General features: G+C 37.2%; 1 protein-coding gene across 1 annotated transcript; it reads left to right on the forward strand.

Annotated features, from left to right (window-relative positions):
* Window positions 1-8,656: 8,656 nt before the first annotated feature.
* Window positions 8,657-21,574, forward strand: RBM45 (RNA binding motif protein 45; the record flags this gene model as incomplete). The annotated part of the gene is made up of 9 exons (XM_084249094.1): window positions 8,657-8,956; window positions 12,183-12,305; window positions 14,427-14,553; window positions 16,141-16,263; window positions 17,042-17,221; window positions 18,621-18,750; window positions 18,923-19,007; window positions 19,212-19,375; window positions 21,382-21,574. The coding sequence occupies 9 exons, from the start codon at window positions 8,657-8,659 to the stop codon at window positions 21,572-21,574; spliced, it is 1,425 nt and encodes a 474-aa protein (XP_084105220.1).
* Window positions 21,575-22,352: the final 778 nt, after the last annotated feature.

Here is a 22,352-nt window from a genome sequence, read left to right on the forward strand (position 1 = left end):
TTTGTTCTGCAATGAAACATTAAAACACAGACCAAAGGAAAAAAATATTAGACTTGTGACACTGGGAAAAAAGGAATTTCACCACCTCGGCAAAGTGGATATTAATGATATTAAGCAAAAACATTGCAAGCGTGAATGTTATAAAGTCTGGGTATTCAAAAACATAAATTGATCCTGGTATCTAATTTTATAAAGATTTAATCATCTCATTTGTCAGGTTTATTTTAAATTTCTAATCATAGCTACTTCAGAAACTGCTATTGGGGTAAGTCTGGGTTTACCTCAGCCTTCAAACAATTAGAGTAATTTATGAGGTCATTTTCTCTTTTTCCCTTTTCACTTCCCAAAGGTGCACATGCAAAAAATGATGTGAAGCATATGGGCAATTTGGTACCTCTTACTAAAAACAAAGAGAACAAATTGGAAAAGTGCTGAAGTATGGTATTTATTGAGTACTTATAACCGCAAAATTAAAAATCATACAGAAAATAATGAAGCCAGCACAAACTATATGTTACATATTATTTCATACTTAGTTTATACTCTCAGCTATAAACAAATCTAACAGACTAGATCAAGTGTTACCTGAGAGTAATCAGAGATAGAATTCAGTCAGCATCAGTATATGTTTAATACTAGTGCATCGGGAATTATATGGTTCTAAGTAGGGAAAATTTTATTGTATGGTGATATATACGGTTACTTTTGTGGAAAAAAAAAAGATTTTTTTGGTTAAGACTGCCAAAAATTGTGTTATATAACTAAATAAATGCATGCTCCATCAAAAATTATGTAAAAATTAAATTAATCCCAACTTACAAGAAATGTAGTTTGAAATACCAATGAATGCATTACTAGGGTTTAGTTTTCTGCCTCTTTATTTTCTTTTTTTAATAAAATCAGATTTAATTGGTTCAACAGTGGGCAGTTTTCCAGTAAATTCTATTTTTTTTTTAATTTATTTTATTTTAACAACTGCCTCTTTATTTTCTTTGAAGATTGGGTGCTAGGGAAGGTGGGATGAGGGTGGACTTCAACATGAGTTATGATAATATAAATCATGAAAATACCTAATTCTCTGACAATACAGTTCTAAGCAAAATTTTATCTTTTATAACACTACTGAGAAATAGAAACTCTTTGTTAATCTGAAAATATTGAAAAACATAGTATTTTATATAATACTATATTTTTCAATAATTGAAAATGTAGTATTTTAAATTAAAGTTAGCATTACTCAGAAAGGGGCTTCTACTTCATATATAACAACCTAGTAGTTAGTATCTCCCTAATTTATTTCAATCTATGTGAAAATCCAACACATTGTCAATATTCCATGTAAAGGGAAGTGAGTAGTTTTCTTCGGGCAATAGCCAAAACAACTAAGCTGTTATTCAGTGTATTAGGTCTGATTAAAAGAAAAGTAAGAAAACTCACTTTGTTTAAGAGAAGCTTACTTTAAAATTGCAAACTTCATTCAAAATACTGCATTCAATTTCTGCATATAAGTTCTATCAATTCTCTCACCAGGTAGAGAATTCAGTGAACATCTGAACAGGAGTCATAGCTGAGAAAGTGTTGGTCATAAAAATAAAGTCATGGCCTTTTAGCAAAATACATTCACTATAACCATAAAGCTTGTATAATATAAAAACAAAATGATTGTTTCAGTACTAACTAAAGATTCAATACTTTCATTAAAAATAGAAAGATCAGGGGCCTCCCTAGTGGCACGAGGGGTTAAGACGCAGCAGTATGAAGCAATCCACAGCCACTGAAGCACAAGTTCAATCCTTGGCCAGGGTGATGACCCACATGGCGCAGCATACCTCTCCTGACTCACCCGCTGCTCCCCTCAGCAGTGTATTTCAATAGATTTGCCTGTTCTATTTCCCACTCTGTCTCTGGTGAATCCTCTCACCCCCTGCACCTCTGGCCTGTACCCCAGCTCTTGTATGCATAAATAAATAAATCTTTTTTAAAAAATAGAAAGATCAGAATGATCTTTACACCAATTAAATGTTGCTGATATCCAGGAAACTAGTTTTTAGAAAAGTAAAAACAAACTTTTTATGTATATGGATGTCACATGAAAATAATTTATAAGAAAATTCCCATTATCACTGTTCAAACTACCAATATTTTATCACAATTAAAACACTCATTGCCATTTTAATCACTGCCATGCAAGCACTTTTGACCCTTTCTAGTGCATTAAATCCAAAGGATTGAGCAATGGCAGCAAGAGAAGAAGCAGGAGGAATTGGAAGGATATGAACAGAATTCATTTTGCCTTATAATCATTTGGCATTCTTCTACTATTCAGTAATTAGGAAGAAATATCTCAGCGAAACAGGCAACGATGTGACATCTGGTATGAGAATAATCATTCATCCAAGAATGAAGTAATTCCAATGCTAGATTAATAAGAGTAGCAAACCCTTATGCATACTTACTCTACGCCGACCTAGTCTAAACTCTATAAAGAACTTATTATTAATGTGTTTAATCCTCACACCAGTCCTGTGAAATGAATACTATTAATCTACTTTTACAGATGAGGAAAATTAGGCACATAGAGGTTAAGTAGCTTGTTTAAAGTTACAAGTTGGTGAGAAGAGGATAGAATGGTGAAAGGCAGGGAATACTAAATAAATAATTCTAGAAATGTTATTTTAACAATTACCTTTGAAGAGTGTTCTAGGCAATCCTGGATTGAACACAATGTCTGACACATTGCAGACGCTTAGCTGAGTGAGAGTGCTTAAAGAGGACCAATCGAAAGACTTTTTAATAGTGGCCCCTATCATTGCCATTTCTAACTCAGCCAGTAAAAAGAATGTGATAAGAATAATCAGGGCAGGAATAAAGCTTTTAGAATTTACAACATCTACAAAACTGAAGTGACGTAAAATGAAAGGGGAAAGCTCATGAGCCTATTTCAAAGATGAATACTACACACACTTAAAAAGATTAAGTGGGATTCGGGGTGTTGTAATGGAAAAAGAACGGAAGCGATGTGCATCATAACCATGTGACCCTGGGTAAATCACTTCAAGGCTATGAACGTCCTCACCCTTCAGATGGCCTTCCCCTTTCTAATGAGCCGTGCCTGAAACCCTGAGCTGCAACAAGAATCCCAGTTCTCAATCTGTGTTCCTCCACACCGCCACATCCACGTCAAGGTTTACTTCTCTGCCATCAGCGTGGACAGCTCTACTCAGAACCAATCCCAGCCAGAAATCAGAGAGCCCCACCTAGAAATAAGCTTCTGTGGCATTTTGGGAGGACCTAAGTCCCACCAGGCTGGGGACAGGCAGCTCCTTCTACCAAAAGGACAGTTGGATACTCCTCTCTGGGTGGACCCAGGCCCAAACCGCCTTAGCCCAAAACCAGATCTCAAAGCTGCCGGGCCTCCTCCCTCCTAGGCATTCCCACACCTACCACAGGGCCGGCAGCTCCTCCCCCGCGTACCCTGAACAGGTACCAGCGCCTGCACCCCAAAATCAAGGTTGGCAGCACCTGCGTACCGCAGGCCAACGGACACACGTACTTCCGGCGGCAGCTCCGCCCAGTGGTGGGACCGGCTGGGTCAGCGGGGCTGATTGGGCCCCGGGTCCTGCAGGAGCTCCAGGGTCCAAAGAGCTTAAGGCCTCGCGCATGTGGCGCAATCCAGTCTGTGGCTGCGTCTGTGACCACTCGAATGCGCTTCTAGCATCGTGGTCCCAAGACCAGCTGTTTGTTGAAGTTTACCTTGCCAGAGTTCAATATGCTGTGTATATTCACAGTGTGTATCAGTTCTCATTTGAGGAAGGAACTTGACGTTTTATGAATGATCCACTGGCATGTGATCACAGAAAGCAAGTCATGTCAACAAAAGAATAAAACCCATACTGACTATGTATGGGTAAAGGCACTGTGCCAAGCAACTTGCAAATACATCCAGCCCGCAGCTGTAATTTTCTGTGAGTTACTATCCAGCTAGGGCAATATATAAATACGTTGAAAGTTAAATCACTATAAATGAACAACATAAAAAATACAATTATCAAAAACTGACCCCAGGGTTGTAAGCTGCTTACTAATTGACAAGAGACTGGAATAGAGGATGATTAGAAACAGAGGGGAAATGAGCCCTGAAGGAACTAAGAGAGTGGAAGGAGGGACTGAGAAAACTACAAGGGGAGGGTCTTGAAGTGCGAAAGTCAAAGCTGTGTTTTGAGAAGGTAGCTTACCTATGGCTACATAATTAGTTTAGTGAGATGTGAATGGTGAGGATGTGATTGAAAAATAAGAATATTATGGGCCTCCCCGGTGACCCAGCGGTTGAGCGCTGGGTTGCGAAGCTGCCCGCAGCCTCTGCAGCGCCAGTTCGATCCCTGGCTGCTCCCCGGCCACCAGAGGAGGGTCCCACATGGCGCACAGACCTCTCCTGCCGCCCGCTGCTCCCCTCAGCAGTGTACTTCGGTCCTTCTGCCTGCTCTGCTCCCCGCTCTGGCTTTGGTGAATTCTCTCACCCTCCCACACTTCTGACTGTACCCAGTGCTTGTATAAATAAATAAAAGTAAAAATCTTAAAAAAAAAAAAGAAAGAAAGAAAGAAAAAGAAAAGGAAAGGAAGAAAAAAAGAAAAATAAGAATATTAAAATAGCTTTTTTAGTTGTTCAACAATCAAGGTACTTGAGAATGTGACAGTGAATTTTTTTTGTGCATTAGATAAGGTGAGATTTACCCAACATTTTTGTTCTGTGAAGTGCTGTTGATAGGACTTTCTGCTGTGATGAAAATGTTCTGCATGAGCACTGTCAGCTAGCTATGAGTACCTCTGGAGCATTTGAAATGTGGCCAATGATTGAGTAAGTGAATGTTCTCTTACTTTAACTATAGTTAATTTTAACTAGTTTTATTAATTTTTATTTAAATTTAAGTAGCCACAATTCTAGGTGGTTGAAACTGTTGTAAGTGGGACCTATGAGTTTGGTCCCATGATCTACATATTTAAAAGATGTATGTCATCAAATTAAATTAAAAAGGCCAGGTCTCCTGGGGGAAAAAATCAGGAATTAAAAATTCTCAATTTCAAAGGCGTGCAAACTCAAAAAAGAGAGGCTAACATTTCTTGAATTCCTACCATAGGTCAAACTAGGTAATTGCATAAATTATCATCAGCCAGTAGTTTTAAAGATGGGGAAAAAAGGAGATTCACCCAAAACAATCTGAAAGTTACTAATTGGTCACCATTAAATGTCAATGGTAAGGGCCTCCCCCGGTGACACAGTGGTTGAGTGCTGGTCTGCGAAGCTGCCTGCAGCCTCTGCAGTGCCGGTTTGATCCCCGGCCACGGGTGAGGGGCCCACATGGCACGCAGACCTCTCCTGCTGCCCGCTGCTCCCCTCAGCAGTGTATTTCGTCAGTCTGCCTGTTTCTCTTCCCCACTCTGGCTCTGGTGAATTCTCTCACCCTCCCGCACTTCTGACTGTACCCAGTGCTTGTGTAAATGAATAAATAAATCTTTAAAAAAAAAAGAAATATCAGTACAAAGTTTAAAAAAAAAAGTCAATAGTAAGATCTGTTTAAAATTTTACAAATAAGACAAAACATTACTTAAGTATAATGTATGAAAAGTAATATAAATACCTAGTAAGCCTCATTGTAATTACATCATTGAGAAATTTTGGAAAACAATAACAAGAATTTACTGTATTCTCCTTGCATTTCAAAAATATCTCTCATTTTTAAAAAGAGAGTCATAAGAATTTTGGAAAAAAAAAATTCAAAAGAAATCCAAATTTCATGTGAAATAAATATGTGTTTATCGTTCTAATAGTGGGTCATTATAAGCAACAATGTTGAAAAGTCTTGAAAAAAATTAATTTACAAATGCCCAGTACAATTTTTCTCTAATATAAAACCAATAAGTAATTATTCTCTGAAATCTCAGAATTTTCAGTAGTTTTAGTCATGTGTGATTCATGTTCAAGTCTATTTTTACATGATTTGAAACATGACAAATCTGTCATTGAGTGACAAGTGTTCTACAATTGATTGTGATAGCTCTGAACATACTATAGACAATTTAATTGAACACTTTAAATGGTTGAATTACATGAAAAATGAATTCTATATCAATAAGTCCTTTAAAAATAAATAGATAAGTCATAAGAAAAATATATTTAGCGTATTTTAGTAATTTATAAGTAGTAGACTTCTTTTCTCTGAATTTGTGGCATTTCACATGAGTGAGTAGCAAGAAAATTTTGCCTTAGAATTTCCCAGATTTGTTCAATACAACCTTTTATTTCTTCTTTTTAAGAAAAAAAATTAACTGCTTTGACTATCAACCTCAAATATTCAGGGTACTAATAAATAATCCTGTTTTACAAATAATTGCCCAGTCAGCGCAGTACAAGAAAATTATACGTTTTCCACTAGATGGCACTAGTGTGCAAATAGTATTTCTAGAATCACACATCAGTAAAATTATTACATTATCACATTGTTTTCATTCTTTCATTCACCAGCTAAGGTGAATGAAAGATAAGACAAGATACTTCCTTATTCTGCTAAACTTCAGTGTAAAAGAGTCCTCATTTTACAGATATGAAATGTAATGCAAGGAGAAATTGTAACAATCTTGTGCTAAATTAGGGTGAAAACCCAGAGTCCTGTCTCAGTTGCCATCACACAACTATACAATATCAAGAGTGGGGAACTGGCTACCATAATGATAGGAGGGGAGAAAATTCATCTCTATTGTGTTGTTACACATATATTTTCTCATTTGATCCTTAAACTGTTAGCTCCATACATGTTATCTCATAAAATCCTAACTATACAAGTCAAAACTATGAACTTCATGAGGCAAGAAGAGAGATCACTCTATACTATGTTACTTGAGTCAGAGGCAGTGTAGAGAATCAAAAACACTGTTACCTCAATGAGTGGATGAATTAATTGGCTAAACTTACCAATTACCCCATTTTGTATGTAATATTTTTCTACTTCACACCTGAGGAAACCATAGTTGGAAATGTGAAGTAACTTGTTCAAACGCTTACAGTTCAGTGGCAAAACCTTTGAACACTATCTGACATCATTTTGCATTATATATTTACATATAAAATTTCCACACTGAGGGCAGGGATCATGTCCTTCCTGTTCTCAGTCACATAGCTCCTCCCTCGGAACTGGTACATAGTTGCACACAGGAAATAATATTTATCTATTTGAGTGCAGAACAACACAGGTTTTAGGAGTCCCACCTTAAACATTCAAGGAGTTTTGCTCCTGCACCACTTATTGATTTATTCCTTTCACTCCCCAATATCACTGCTAAATGCAGGTCTTGTTTATGCATTTCTATTAGTTTTCTGCTGACCACTCCTCTAACACCCATTAACAAGAAGCTTTAGATGTCCATAAGCATTTCCAGTTTTGCCTTCATCTTTCCATTTTTCCTAGTTCCACAGCTAAGCAGTCCACACTTTTTGATCTCATACCCCCCGGGCTGCTCAGGAGAACTGAGTAGCTCTGCAGACAGCGTTGGTTCTGGGTTGGCTCTGGGATATCTATATTCCATGGGCCTCCTTTCTCATCACTAACCTGAAAACTCTTCCTTTTGTAAGAGGGTGGTCCCCAGGAAAGGGGGAGATTCCAGGTTTCCTGCCCTACCCAAGAGAGGGTGGAGCTGAGCAGGGAGAAGAAGCTGCAGAAGAGAGTGAGGAAGGAAGGAAGCAGGATGGAGAGCCAGAAGGAGACCTGGAGGAGGCACATAGAGCAGAGAGACATGTGAAGAAACTGCGCTTGCCTTTTGGTCGTGGACTGGGTGACACAGATGTGGATAAGACCCGTGGGGAGGTGACAATGGCGGTTTTTGTCTTGATTTTGATTTTGCTCTTTTCCCTCCAGACTTGTCTGGTGGTTTCTGATCCCTTTTCTGTGGGTCCCCACTGGAAGATGCTTTAGATTTGTGGCAGGCTTTGGGGCCTTGCTCTGGGCCAATCCTGCTTGGGTGGACTTTCACCCACCAGGGGACAGGTAACTTTGGGTGCTTGATTTAGAAACTATATTCTCTGCCTTTCCTATATTGTTTCCTACTTGTATTAAAATTCCTTCCCATTAAAGTCTCATATGTTTTGTGTTGATGGGGCGGATGGCAGAACCCATTTAGAGTAGGCAGATTTGCAGGGTCTGGGCTGCCCTCTCCCTGCCCTGTAACACTTTCAGCTCTACAGCGCCACAATTTCAAGTCTGTCCCATAGCAGTCTTCTAATGAGTTTATGACCAACAAGGTACGTTCGGGAGAAAAATCCTTGGGGTCTGGGTTGTGGCGTAAGCTCGGATATCGGAAAGCCTTCGCTCCAGGCAGGGATGTTCTGGCCGAGGGAACTAGTGTCCACGCCTGGGGCTCAGCTGGGGGGCTTTGGAGCCCGGGACTGGCTCAGGCTCCCCCGGGCCGCCAGGGGGCGCTGCAGGCAGCTGTCCCGAAACAGACAACCAGCTCGCCGGGGCAGCGCCGGCGCCGCTCTTGCGTTTTCCGGAAGCGGAGCGCCGAGCCCGCAACGGCCGCTGCGTGTGCGACAGCGGCGGTGGCGGGCAGGGCGGAAGGAGGGACGGAGGGGGACCCGGGCCCGGCTCCCGCGCCAGGGTGGCGCGCCATGGACGAGGCTGGCAGCTGCGCGAGCGGCGGAGGCTTCCGCCCGGGCGTCGACAGCCTGGACGAGCCGCCCAACAGCCGCATCTTCCTAGTGATCAGCAAGTACACGCCCGAGTCGGTGCTGCGGGAGCGCTTCTCGCCGTTCGGGGAGATCCAGGACATCTGGGTGGTGCGGGACAAACACACCAAGGAGTCCAAGGGCATCGCCTTCGTCAAGTTTGCCCGCAGTTCGCAGGCCTGCAGGGCCATGGAGGAGATGCACGGCCAGTGCCTCAGCCCCAACGACACCAAGCCCATCAAGGTGCGACGGCCGGGCCGGGGCGTCCGCAGAAACGGTGTCCGAACGGGGAGGGGCTGTTCGGGGCGCGTCTCTCGCGCCTCCCTTCGCCCGAAACTGTGTCGGGGTTGGGAAGGGGTCGCACGTTTGCCCCCAGTGTCGGCCCAGGCGGCGCCTGCATCTGGGCACGGAGGGGGAGAGGCGTTGGCAACGCGCTTCTCAACCCCGGCCTGGCTGCACCCGGGGGCTGGGTTGGGGTTCCCCGGGGGCTGGGTTGGGGTTCCCCGGGGGCTGGGTTGGGGTTCCCCCGGGGCGAACCCAGACTGGGCCTCCCCGCCCTCCTGCCGCCACTCCTTGGGAACTCTGTTGCCACGCCCAGCTCTGGCCTTGGCCTGCTGCGATGACTGCTCAGACTAGGTTTACCGTTAGGCGGACAAATAGCTTTGCTTGTCCTCAGGTAGGTGTGGAACTTAACAACTTGATAAAATACACCGACTGTGGCTCGCTGGTTTCCCCGGTACTAGAGGAGAGTTTGCTTGTGTATAGTATTTAAGTGCAGGTGGCTAAAACTGCTATTATAACTGATCATCATCGTGCTATTCTATTTTGAAAATCGTTTTATCCAGGCCCGATCTGTGAAGGTATTTCGTAGCAAACGTTGTGTTACTGCCACTTTTCTTTGAAAGCACACTCAGGTAAACTGCCTTAAGGGCCAGATCATTGGGATGGAAGTGTAATTGCATTCTTATTAAATGCCTCTTTGTATACTCTTTAGTTCACTTTGGTGGTATTTCTGTTAAGTTTCTACACTTAACAGAAAATTAAAATAAAAATTGTAAAATTAAAATAGCTGTCTGTAAAATTAAAATAACTGATATAAGACAAAAAAGATCATCTTGAGGGTTGTTTGACTTAGTCTGTGCTTCTAATGCAGTGCATAGCACAAAATAAGCCTTCACTATATAAGCTATTTTTATATATAGCTTTATATATATAGCTTTTTAAATACATATTATATATATATATAGCTATTTCTAAGTCATCTTTTTCTATCTAGTTATATTAAACTTCTTTGTCAGGAGTAGCCAAGATGTCATTGCTTCCATGTTGTGAACTCAATTCATAATGTAATCCTAAGAGTCTACAGTTACTTAAAGTGTTCCCTTCCCTTGTCCTATAAAAACAACTGCTGTATATATAATTGTGTTGAGCTCTTCACAAAGTTATCTTTTCCTCAAATTGTTTTTAGTACAGAAAGCTGAGAAAAGTATTAATCATATGAACTTTTAATCATATTAATCAAATGAAAGACTCAGATATATCAATCTCTGGAGACCTCTGTTCCTGCATCCGCAAAAGAAAAGGAGCCTGGGACTATACCAACAGCATAGTAGTAGACAGTCGACATTCCCTCTTTGCCCAGTTCTTTGTAATGATGAGAACAGATCATCAACAAAATGAATTGTAAGGCCACGGCATAAACTAAATCAGGGATTCGCAAACATTTTCTGCAAAGGGCCTCTTCACAGATCTTTCAGGCTTTGTGAGCCACATGTAGTCTCTATCACATGTTCTTTGTTTTATGTTTAGTAATGTAAAAATTCTTATATCATGAACTGTGGAAAAACAAAATATTGTAGTTTCCCAACTCCTGCATTAGATTGGTAATTTTCCTCTCTTTCCAAGTATAAAGCAAGTAGGGTTTTTATTCTGTGAGTATGACATTACAACTGAGATTTTAGGCAACCCTCCCCAAGATGCCTCAAATTTGAAACTTGTCCACCCCCTTTCCTTGATTAAATTTCTACAGAAGAAGTAAATGTCCCAAAATTATAATGTGTCCTCCCTGTTAGCCACTGAGAAATTAAATTATTCCCTAGGATAATTGAGGTTGATAAGTCTGTTTTACAGACTTTTTTTTTTTTTTAACTAAGTTTCAGCCAAACAGTTGTTTCACTATAATACCTAGCTAGACAATGCCAGTTCAGGAGCTACAGTGTGGGCTGTCTTCCACTGGAATATAGGTTTGGGGTTTTTGTTCTTGTTTTTTTGTTTTGCTTTGTTTTCAGTATTTCCAGTTTAATTCATTCATCTTCGATTTTTCTCATGTTTTTTGCTTTTACAACGTTCCAAAGCATCGATAAGAAAAATAAGAAAATGATAGCATCAGACCTACCTCCAGAAATGGTTATCAAAATAAAACTGATTCTGTGACATTATCTTAGAAAAGGGGTAAACCTAGAAAATAAAAGAGAAAAATCTTGGTTTTAAGCTTTGTAAGGATGCCTCTTATGTAGAGCCCTTAGTCTGTGACCATAAAATCTTGAGAAATTATCCATTAAGTGGTTAATTATTATTTGTGTGTTCTGCTGTCTCCTTTATCAGAAATTCAAAACAGCCTTCTAAAATTTCAAAATTTTTGATCTCACGGGACCTTACTTGTTCCTTTTTTCTCTCTAGTATCTTTCCATATACTTAAGGCTTCCCTAATTGTATTTCCCTGTTGATCATTTATTACTTATATATACACTAAACTAATCTTCTGATGGCCCATTTCTGTGTTATTCAGTATTCCATTAATAATACCTCATACAGTGCTTGAAATAGTTAAAATTGGAAGTAGACTCTGTAGGGATGTGTCCCCAGCTGTGTCTTGTAATCAAGTCCCTACACTTCTGTGACAGCTGTTTTCCAAGTATACACCGCGGCCTTTTTCAATACTTCTGAAGTCCTTTCTAAGTTCAGTGGCCTTTTAGTTGTTGCTCCTACTCTGTAATTCCATAGGAACATATAAATAATTCCATATCCTAGAAATTCTAACATTCTTCTGGGATAACAAAAACAACAACAGCAAAAAATTTACAAATGAAGCTTTACTACCAAGCAAATTAAATTCCAAATAATAATTTAGTGCCACAAATGATGTTTCAATATATTTGAATTGCCACTAGTAGTAAAATACAGCCTCAGGTCAGTCTTTTATTCATATAAATCATTTGGATGGTCACTGAAATGATCCTGATTATGATTATATTGCCTATTTAAAAAGATTAATAGTAGAAAGAAAACAGTTTTCAGTGTCACCATCTGAACATTTGGAAACCACAGTGCAGCGATATGAAAGTCATTGCAATACAATTGCTTCAAAATTTTCTTTTGATAAGACCCTATTACATGGTATTTAAGCTAACATGATGAAGTAAGTACACTTAAAGAATAAACAAACAGTTGACTAATTTTTGTTTTTTAGGTTTTCATTGCACAGTCCAGATCATCTGGAAGTCATCGAGATGTTGAAGATGAAGAACTCACAAGAATCTTTGTTATGATACCAAAGTCCTACACAGAGGAAGATTTACGGGAAAAATTTAAGGTGCTTATTTTTCTAGCCAGATAGCATCTTTGATAACTCATAATTCTAAATTAGTTGTATGGTTACTAAATCTGAAGTATTGTTTGAATTAAGTCATTACATTTGTAGTAGGGAAATAAATAGCTATTTTTAGGTCATCTTTTTCTATCTAGTTATATTAAACCTATAATGAACTACTTTTTAAGTTAAATAATATATAAAAACTGAAAAGTTTAATGATGGTATTTTTCTAACCAGACTTTATAATGAAAATGCAGATTCAGAAAAATGTAGCATAAAATCCATAAGGTTACATACCTAGTAGTAAATAGTAGAGCCAAGATTTAAATCCAGAGCCTGTTTTTGGTCTGTAACATTTTAAAACATACCTTATCACTCCTCCTCTGCTACCTCTTGTTAGAGGTGACTCAGGCAACCCTGAATGTGTGAACTGCATCACCTAGTACTTATTATAGGCCTGTGGTATGTTAATGTTGTACTTATTCACAAAAAGTCTTGTTTTATAGTTTTTAATCCTAAAATTAGACCTCTGGAGGGGGTATTGAAATTAACTATAGCTCTGAACTATAGCAAGATTACTGTAAATGAAATTTGAATGAAATTTTGAATCTTTTTGGCTGTTGGCTTTTTATGCAGTAAAATATACTTTCATTAAAATGATTAAAAAGCAATTTTAAAATTATTAGGAGTTAAAATATTTTATCCTTTTCTACTACTCCTCTTCCTAATAGTATGAATCCAGGTAGGCAGTAAGCAAGAAAGAAAAACACGTAGTAAAAAGTAATTTTCAAACTTCCTTTGTTCTACCTCTATTGAGAGCTGAATAAAATACTTTAAATATGACAATACAGAAATATATATCCAATTTTATTCCAATAGTAAAAAAAAATGTTTCTTACCTTATAATTATAAATATCATTTTGTAAGTGAACAATTAGAGCATTTTTATCTAAATGCACAGGAATTAAGTTGTGGCTGATTAGATGAAAATTTTATTTTGTTTATTTTTTTAAAGATTTATTTATTTATGCATACAAGAGCTGGCATACAGGCCAGAGATGCCAGAGGTGAAAGAGTCACCAGAGACAGAGTGGGGAACAGAACAGGCAGTCTGACTGAAATACACTGCCAAGGGGATCATGGAGTGAGACAGGAGAGGTCTACTGCACCATGTGGGTAGCTCCCTGGCTGGCCGGGCATCGAACTCATGCTGCAGAGGCCGCTGGTAGCGTCATAGTGCAGTGCTTAACCTCTTGCACCACCAGGGAGGCCAACAGAATTTTATTAAAATGAATAAAAAATACTAAGATTTTATAATCCATATTTTTGTCCAACATTAAAAGTAGACATTTACTACTTCTAAACTTTCTGAGTAAATCAGTGTTTTAGTCATACATTTTGAGAAGCTCTTCTTCAAAAGAATATACAATCATTTATGCTCCTATTAGGAGGCAGCCAAATAATTATGCTAGTCTCTACTGAATGTTGAATATTCTGACCCTGTGTAAACACTTTAAGTGTACCAGTTCATTTGTCTCATAAAACGGCCCAATGAGAGAATATGACTGTTGGTCCCATTTTATAGATAAAGGGACAGGTACAGAGAAGATAATTAACCTGTACAGTGACTAAGCCAAGATTTGAATGTAGGTTTGACTCTAGGGCCTCTGCTGTTAACCACTACTGACCAAACTTTGGAACTATCTGAACCACATACAAATTCTTACTCTCCCTTAATAATTTAGGCAAATTATTTGGTTTTCCTAAGGTTCAGCTTCCTTGTCTGTGAAATAAGTGAAATAAGTGAATTAAGTCTGTGAAATAAATAATAAAAATTATTGACAGTAATATAATTATTGAAAAATTATTGACAGTAATGTAATATATATGTAGACAAATGCATAGAAAATAAAAATTATCATTACTTTAGTTATGTTACTCTTTTATATCATTATTATGGTTACTTGTCTAGTGTCTCATTAGTTTGTGACTTTTTATTTCATTATTAAAAGTGAATGTTATTTTAACTCTTAATTCCTTTTCTGCAGATAAGAGAAAATTAATAAAATGTTCAGTTATTAATTTTTATTCTAAGATCCCTTCTTTTTTTAACTTTCATAGGTGTATGGAGATATCGAGTATTGTAGCATTATTAAGAATAAAGTCACTGGAGAAAGTAAAGGTTTGGGCTATGTTCGATATTTAAAACCATCACAAGCTGCCCAGGCAATAGAAAACTGCGATCGAAGTAAGCATATGTTTGTTTAGTATAATTAAAGATATATAAAAATTTTTGATCACTTTCAGTAACAACCTAATACCGGTTTTCACTATCATCGCACCTGCAAATTTAATCTAAGTGATGGGAGTTTAAATATATACATCCTAAAATGAAAATTATTTTGGGACTATGTTTAAAATTTAATTGGGGCTTTGTTTTGAAGAGAAATATAAATAGCTGTCTTAACTCTGTAAGTGAAAATGCTTATTTATAAAGGATAAAATTTATTAATTTGCTAGCATAGGTCAGTAAATATACATAGGATTAATTTTAAGCTAGAGTGACTTGAACTGGATTTCCTGTGGTTGCTGGTACCGAAATGAAGAATAAGAGTTTTCAAGAAGTCAAGGAGAACACTTTTTGTTTTCATCCTTCTGGTTATTTTGACCATTAGTGATGAGATGTGGAATAAATTATAAAAATCTATACATACTGGAAAGAATTACTGTTTATCAGTAGAATTCATAAATAACTCTAAGGTACTCGCCAAAATTTTTTCTCAGACTTCTAAATTTTTCAGTCAACCAGCATTAACAGAATGCTTGTGGTGTTATCATTATGTCAAATAGAGGGATACAAGGGAATATAAAGCAACCCTGGATTTAAGGAATTTATAGCTATTTGAATGCCCTAGATCTAGTAGGTAAAAGATAGATAGAGGTCTTTGAATGCAAGAATATGTCTTGTCTTTTTCTGTTATCCCAAATACCTTTGATAGAGACTTTATTGAAGTCTCTGTCAAAGATACTACCAATTATAATAGACTCAACAAAAATGTATCAGATGAAGATGTTCTAAAGTGTATGGTACAGCATATCCGTGTTGAAAAACAAGTACACAAAATGAACATGGGAACACATTGGGGAGGTAGGATTTGCATCTGGTGAAGAATAGGTGAGACAGATTGTAAAAGCATTGTTGACAAAGGCACAGTATTAGGAATTAATATGTCTTTGCTCAGTACTTGAAGGCAACAGTCTGAATAAAGGCTACTAGTCCTTTTGAGAAATTACAAGACAAAGTTAAGGGTTTTAGACAGGGGTCTAAGGGTTATCTCCAAAAGGTGGGAGCTGCTGGAGTTCTATGAGCCTTTCTTTGTCCGGAGACAAAGGGATTCATTGAAACATTGTAGTTAATTGAAGAGAATCTGAATTAAATAGAGAGTCTGGAAAGTTAGAGTGAAATAAAACATATTCTAAGTGTATTTCAAAGGGAAGTCATCTTGATAAAGAATATAAGAAATGCTTACAGAATTTTGATGTTGAGAAACCTGGGAGAATAAATGACCATATCATCTGAAGTAGGGGGAGACTGAAAGGGATATCTTACAATTACTGATCTTTCACATCTACATTCACCCATAATTTGGCATCTTTCTGTTTCTCATTTGTTCTTTGTCATTTTCAAAGCGCAAAGAAGCAGATCTGGTGGAGATATAGACTTGTTTTATGAAGTTATTTTTATAAAGCTAAGTTAGGCTCTAGCAATTAAAGTCTATTTGCAGATATGTTAAATTTGCTGTGAAGTTTGAAGTTGATGGATTCTCTTTTTCAGGTTTTAGGGCTATCTTGGCTGAACCTAAAAATAAAGCATCTGAATCCTCAGAACAGGATTATTACTGTAATATGAGGCAGGAAAGTTTGGGACATGAATCTAGAGTAAATATGTTTCCATTTGGTAAGTAAGCCCCCTTTATTTTAATAAGTTAAATAGTATATGCACTTTGGTTTGTGTTTTGAAAAATGATCAGCAGTCTGGAAATTTCACTTAATGAAAAACAAGTCTTAATATAGTGTCTTTTGGTCATAGCTTCTCATGTCCTTAATATTTAATACTTATTTTGTTAATTTATTTCTAATGATACTTTTTCCCATGGTTTTGCAATATCTCAAATGAAACCTGATAGTGGTTTCGTCACTGCCACATATTTGGGTTAGTTTCTTCCTCTCTGTAGCTGAACACAAAGTAAGAAGAGACATATACATGTATCCCCTCAGTAAGAGTCCTACAGTTTTATCCCTAAACTACTGTTGCTTTAAAATTAGAGCTAGATTTAAAAAAAAAAAAAAAAAAAGGAATGACAAAGTAGAAGCTCGAAAAGGGAAAAACTAATGATAAAAGTAGAGCCTGTGAATGTTATATAATACAAGCTTTGAGGTAAAATACTTGCCACATTTTGTATTTTTACATACTAAAAATATTGCTGTGAAATTAGATACACATTTCTGCTTGTATTTCTGTGTTGAAAGTTGGGGAATGGAATTGTTTGTTTTCTCATCATTGGTGCCTTCTGATGGTTCTAATGACCAAGAGCATGCTGCAGAATACAATGCCTTTGCTCAATGCAGTGGGCTTATTGACAGTTCTTTTTTTTTTTTCTAGTACCTAAAATGATACAAAAATTCTTGAATGTATAGAAATTTAAAGATTTACCTGTTTTTTTGTATCGATAAAGAACAGCAATCTGAATTTTCAAGTTTTGACAAGAATGACAACAGAGGCCAGGAAGCAATCTCCAAACGCCTGTCAGTTGTATCAAGAGTTCCTTTCACTGAAGAGCAACTTTTCAGCATTTTTGATATAGTGCCAGGATTGGAATATTGTGAAGTTCAACGAGATCCTTATTCAAATTATGGTAAAATAATGTCTATATTATTTTTAAATATATTTGTTTTGAAAAGATGGCTTTTCTCCAGTGACATATTTTATGTCACATCCTGTCTATGATAATGTTTTCTTTTTCTCCACTTTGAACTTCCAAATACAGTGATTCCTTAGTAAATAAACCTCTAGATTATAATTCCTGTGTATAGTCACTTAAAAAAAAAATTTAACTCCCACAAAATAGAGCATTCTGTGTTTCCATTTATACAACAAAAATACCTCAGGATAGAGTCTCCGAACTCTCTTGATAAATGCTAGGTTAAATTGTAACTTAAAGGAAACTTAAAGTTTCCTCTTCATCCCTTGGACTCTTTTGCTTAAACTTTATACCTTTTTTTTTCATTTCAGGCACCTAACTGTTCTACTGCTCTGTCTACTTCTTCCCAGTCTTAATAGCAGGAAGACTCTGCTGTTGCCATTTGCATTTACTAATTAGTTAATTGATTAAGCCTATTATTTAGTGTTAGCTTAATCTATCTTTGTATTTTGTTTTTATGCCTTGAGATTATTCTTTAAGACTTTTTTTAAATGGAGGCACAGTGAATAAAAGTTGGCTTTCCATTTTGTGTCAGACTTAGATGTGAATCCCGTGTGAAACAGCTCTGAGACCTTGATAAATTGTTTATCATCTCTGAACCTCTCTTTCTTCACTGATAAATAAGATTATTAGTGTTGTCTATTCCAAGGTTAGATAAGAATTGCAAGTAATATATGTAAAATACCTACTGCAAGTCCTGGTACATAGTGGTAGACACTTAGTAAATATTAGGATTTGTTGACTTATTTTAAAGAATTGGAGGTGAGGGGTAATACAGAGTCCATATAAGGACTCCGCTGTAATATCCTCCCTTAGCTAAATGCTCTCCAAAGAAATGTTAAATATGTGATTCTCGTCTGACACTCTCTATGCCTTACTTTTATTCTTCATATAATTTTTCTTCTCTACCACTGCAGCTAGCCAAAATGACTACATATTCTTTTCAGATATCACTTCTCATTTCACTTCCTACGCAGAATGATAGGGAAAATTTTAAAATTTAAGAAAAGGTGGTCCATTTTTAGGTATGTCTATCATGTAAGAAACGCCAGTATCCTAAAATTACATTCATTAAACAGAACTTATGGTGATATTCCACTTTCCTTAAAACGTGTTCACATATTACCAAAATCTGGAAACTTTGTTGTCTAGAACACAAATGTTGCACACATGCATAGGACACCTTTGTTTTTTGATCCATTTGGTTCTCTGTTTCCTAATTGTGTGATATAGGGCATTTCTCCATTGTTTTGCTTCTGAGGCAACAAACACAGGCTTTAGGTGTTTACTCTGCTTTCATTTTAATTCCTGTATATGCTTTACTTTGTTTTAGGTCATGGGGTGGTACAGTACTTCAATGTAGCATCAGCCATTTATGCAAAATACAAATTACATGGATTTCAGTACCCTCCTGGGAATCGAATAGGTGTTTCCTTCATTGATGATGGGAGTAATGTAACAGAGTAAGTACCATTCCAGGAGTACCTAAAGCCACGCTTTGGGTGTACATGGTTTTGACTTGAAGAATAAAACTAGAAAAACAATGACCTCTCAGATGAAGAAGTCACACAAAACAAGTTACTATTAAGAGACAATATTTCTAGCTTTCTGTAAATTATCAGTTATTATCTCCAGTCTCCTTAGAAAAATGGCAACGCAGATGGTAGCTGCACAGCTTGCGTCAATGGTGTGGAATAACCCAAGTCAGCAGCAATTTCTGGTAAGTAGGTAAGAATCTAACCTTTATAATACTTCAATAAGGTAGAGAATTATTGTGGCCTTTGTTCATAACCTACATAGAAAATTTTCAGAGCTAAAGTAAAAGACCACATCGGTACCGTGATATACATCTGTCTTAGCTCATGGCTTAAAATCCCTAAAGTGCAGGTTTTTTTTTCTTACTTTGTGCTTAACTCTTCAACAGCAGTTTGGAGGAAGTTCTGGATCACAGTTGCCTCAAATCCAGACAGATGTTGTACTTCCATCATGCAAAAAAAAAGCCCCTCCTGAAACTCCTGTGAAGGAAAGACTTTTTATCGTGTTTAATCCTCATCCTTTACCTTTAGATGTATTAGAGGATATATTCTGGTAAGATTTCAACTTCACAAAATCTTATTTTGTAGTATAATTTGTTTATTATACTATATTGTAGTATAATTTGTTATAATGTGTTTAGGCATGCTCACGGTCTTGAAACTTCCTATCCAGTAGGAACCTATCTCTGGTTTAAAAAATTCCTTATTTGGGCCTCCCCGGTGGCGCAGCGGTTGAGCACTGGGTTGCGAGGCTGCGGGCAGCCTCTGCGGCGCCAGTTCAATCCCCAGCTGCTCGCCGGCCACCACAAGAGGGTCCCACATGGCACGCAGACCTCTCCTGCCGCCCGCTGCTCCCCTCAGCAGTGTACTTCGGTCCTTCTGCCTGCTCTGCTCCCTGCTCTGGCTCTGGTGAATTCTCTCACCCTCCCGCACTTCTGACTGTACCCAGTGCTTGTATGTATAAATAAATAAATAAATCTTTAAAAAAAAAAAATTCCTTATTTATATCACCTTTTAAAATAGATGATCATTTTCTTCTCTTCATCATTTACTTTTATTTTTCTTTTGAAGACATAAAACATAGGATTGTTTTGGAGAGTTGCTTGCATAGAATGAACAAATTACTTGTTTCTTGATGGAAGATAATTCTGCATAAATCTGTCTAGAATTCTTTTCATGTATCTTTTCCTTTATAGTTATAGTTCAACTAAACAGTGTTTACTGAGCATCTTCTATTTTGTAGGCATTAGTGGAGCCTTACAGATTATGTAAGCATACTGAGCAAACAATTACTTGATTCTAAGGCGTAGTATATAATAAATGTAAAAAAAGAAAGGGAGAGAAAGCCCTTGTTAATTTCTGTTTTCGACCTCTTCCCTTAGCTTTTTCTGTTTGATCTTTTCCCTGTTTGCCTTGGTGATTTGAAAAGATAAATGGAAACCTTACTACAGAGCTGCACAGAGTATCAGGGATATGGTTCAAGTATTTTATTTACTTTATTTCTTGAGCCTCTCCTCCATGTTAGGCAGGTACTGATTAGAGACATTGTGTAAATAAAACTTTATTATGTAAACAAACATTATAGTCTGTGTCTTCTTAGAGCTAATGTCTGTATAGGAGATGGACAAGTAGATTGGAAATTGCAACCAGTCGAGATTGGTATTGTGAAAAAGAATATACAGGCTATGAAATACTTAGCAGGAGTACCTACCATAGAAACTGAGAAGACTTCTAGAACCTGATTGATAAAAATAACTCAGTCAGGAACAGAAGCTGGGAGTGGGTTATTCTTACCAGAGAGAATGTAATAAAAGTCATTGGAATATAGAATTTGAGAAACTGAGGGAAGATGAAGCTGGGGAGAACAAGAACCTTGTCAGGAAAAGCCAGAGAGATACATTAGTAGGTTTGTCCTTAGAGCAATGAGGAGCTGCTTGAGAGATTTTTAAGGAAGAAATAACCATATTTGTGGTTTTTGTTTTTTGTTTTTTTAAAGATTTATTTATTTATATAAGCACTGGTACAGTCAGAAGCGCGGGAGGGTGAGAGAATTCACCAGAGCCAGAGCGGGGAACAGAACAGGCAGACCAATGAAATAGAGTGCTGAGGGGAGCAGTGGGCGGCAGGAGAGGTCTGTGTGCCAAGTGGGACCCTCCCCTGTTGCCAGGGATCAAACCAGCGCTGCAGAGACTGTGGTCAGCCAACCGCTGTGCCACCAGGGGAGGCCCATGTTTGTGTTTTAGAAAGATCAATTCAGTAGAGTAAGGGGAGTGGTTTGGAAAGGAGCAAGCCCAGAAGTTGTGAAAACTAGTAAAGAAGGTATTAAAGTAATCTAAGGAAAAGATGATGATGATGGTTGGGAAGAGGAAAGTTAAAAATAAGAAGGAAGAGAATTTAACTGATTGAGGAGACATTTAAGAAGATTGACGTGAAATTAGAGATTGAATGTAGAGAAGAACGTGAAAAAGGAGTTCAGAATGGACTCCAACCTGTAGACCTGAGGAGCTGTATTCATTAAATTCAGTTTGTTGGGTTTTTTTTTTTTTTGCTTTGTTTCAGTCGTTTTGGTAACCTGATTGAAGTTTACCTTGTGTCAGGAAAAAATGTGGGGTATGCCAAGTATGCAGATAGAATAAGTGCTAATGATGCCATTACTACATTACATGGAAAGATCCTAAATGGAGTCAGGCTTAAAGTTATGCTGGCAGATTCCCCAAGAGAAAAATCTAACAAACGACAAAGAACTTACTGATTCTTGAGGTAAGCCTTTTTTAATCTGAATGTAAAGATCCACTGGCAAATAGTATAGCATGGAGTTTCTTTTTAGAGATTTAGATGATGTCATTTAAATATACCATCACTTAAAACTTCACTGATAAAACCTCAGCTCAGGAGTTAATTTTATAAAACCAAAAATTGTTTTTGATGTTTATTGGAAGAGTGTTTTTACCCATCTATAAAATAAAGTGAGATTTCATTTTTACAAAATTACTTTTCTGTTTGTGAATGTCTTACATACTAAGAATTTAATTTCTTACTATATGCTTATATAAACATTAAAATTGAAAAAAAATTCTGAAGATTTTTAACTTGAATAATTAATGTCTTGAATTATGAATTAAAGCCTTTATAAGGAATGTTTTGACTTCTTACTAATAAAATGCCTAAAACACAAAATCAAATGGCAATTTTTTTTTGGAACTATGAACCTGAATGTTCGGGTTTCTCTGGTCTTATAATTTATATTTGTGCATCAGAACTACACATTCAGAAAATACTCTCATGTGTACATGTATGTAGAAAAACTATACCAATTTATCAGAAACTTTTGCCAGCTATAAATAATGACAACCATTTGAACTCCTTTCATTAATTTTCAGAAATCAAACTTATATTTCTGACAGTTAATTCATATCTCTTTGTATTGTTCCAATTTTTAGTATATGTGCTTCTGAAGCAAGCACACATCTCCTTGGCTTGAGGAAACATTCTTTAAAGTTAGAAATGTTCAACATTTCCACTTTTTAATC

Source organism: Talpa europaea (assembly GCF_964194135.1).
Source record: "Talpa europaea genome assembly, chromosome: 1".
Classification (NCBI taxonomy): domain Eukaryota; kingdom Metazoa; phylum Chordata; class Mammalia; order Eulipotyphla; family Talpidae; genus Talpa; species Talpa europaea.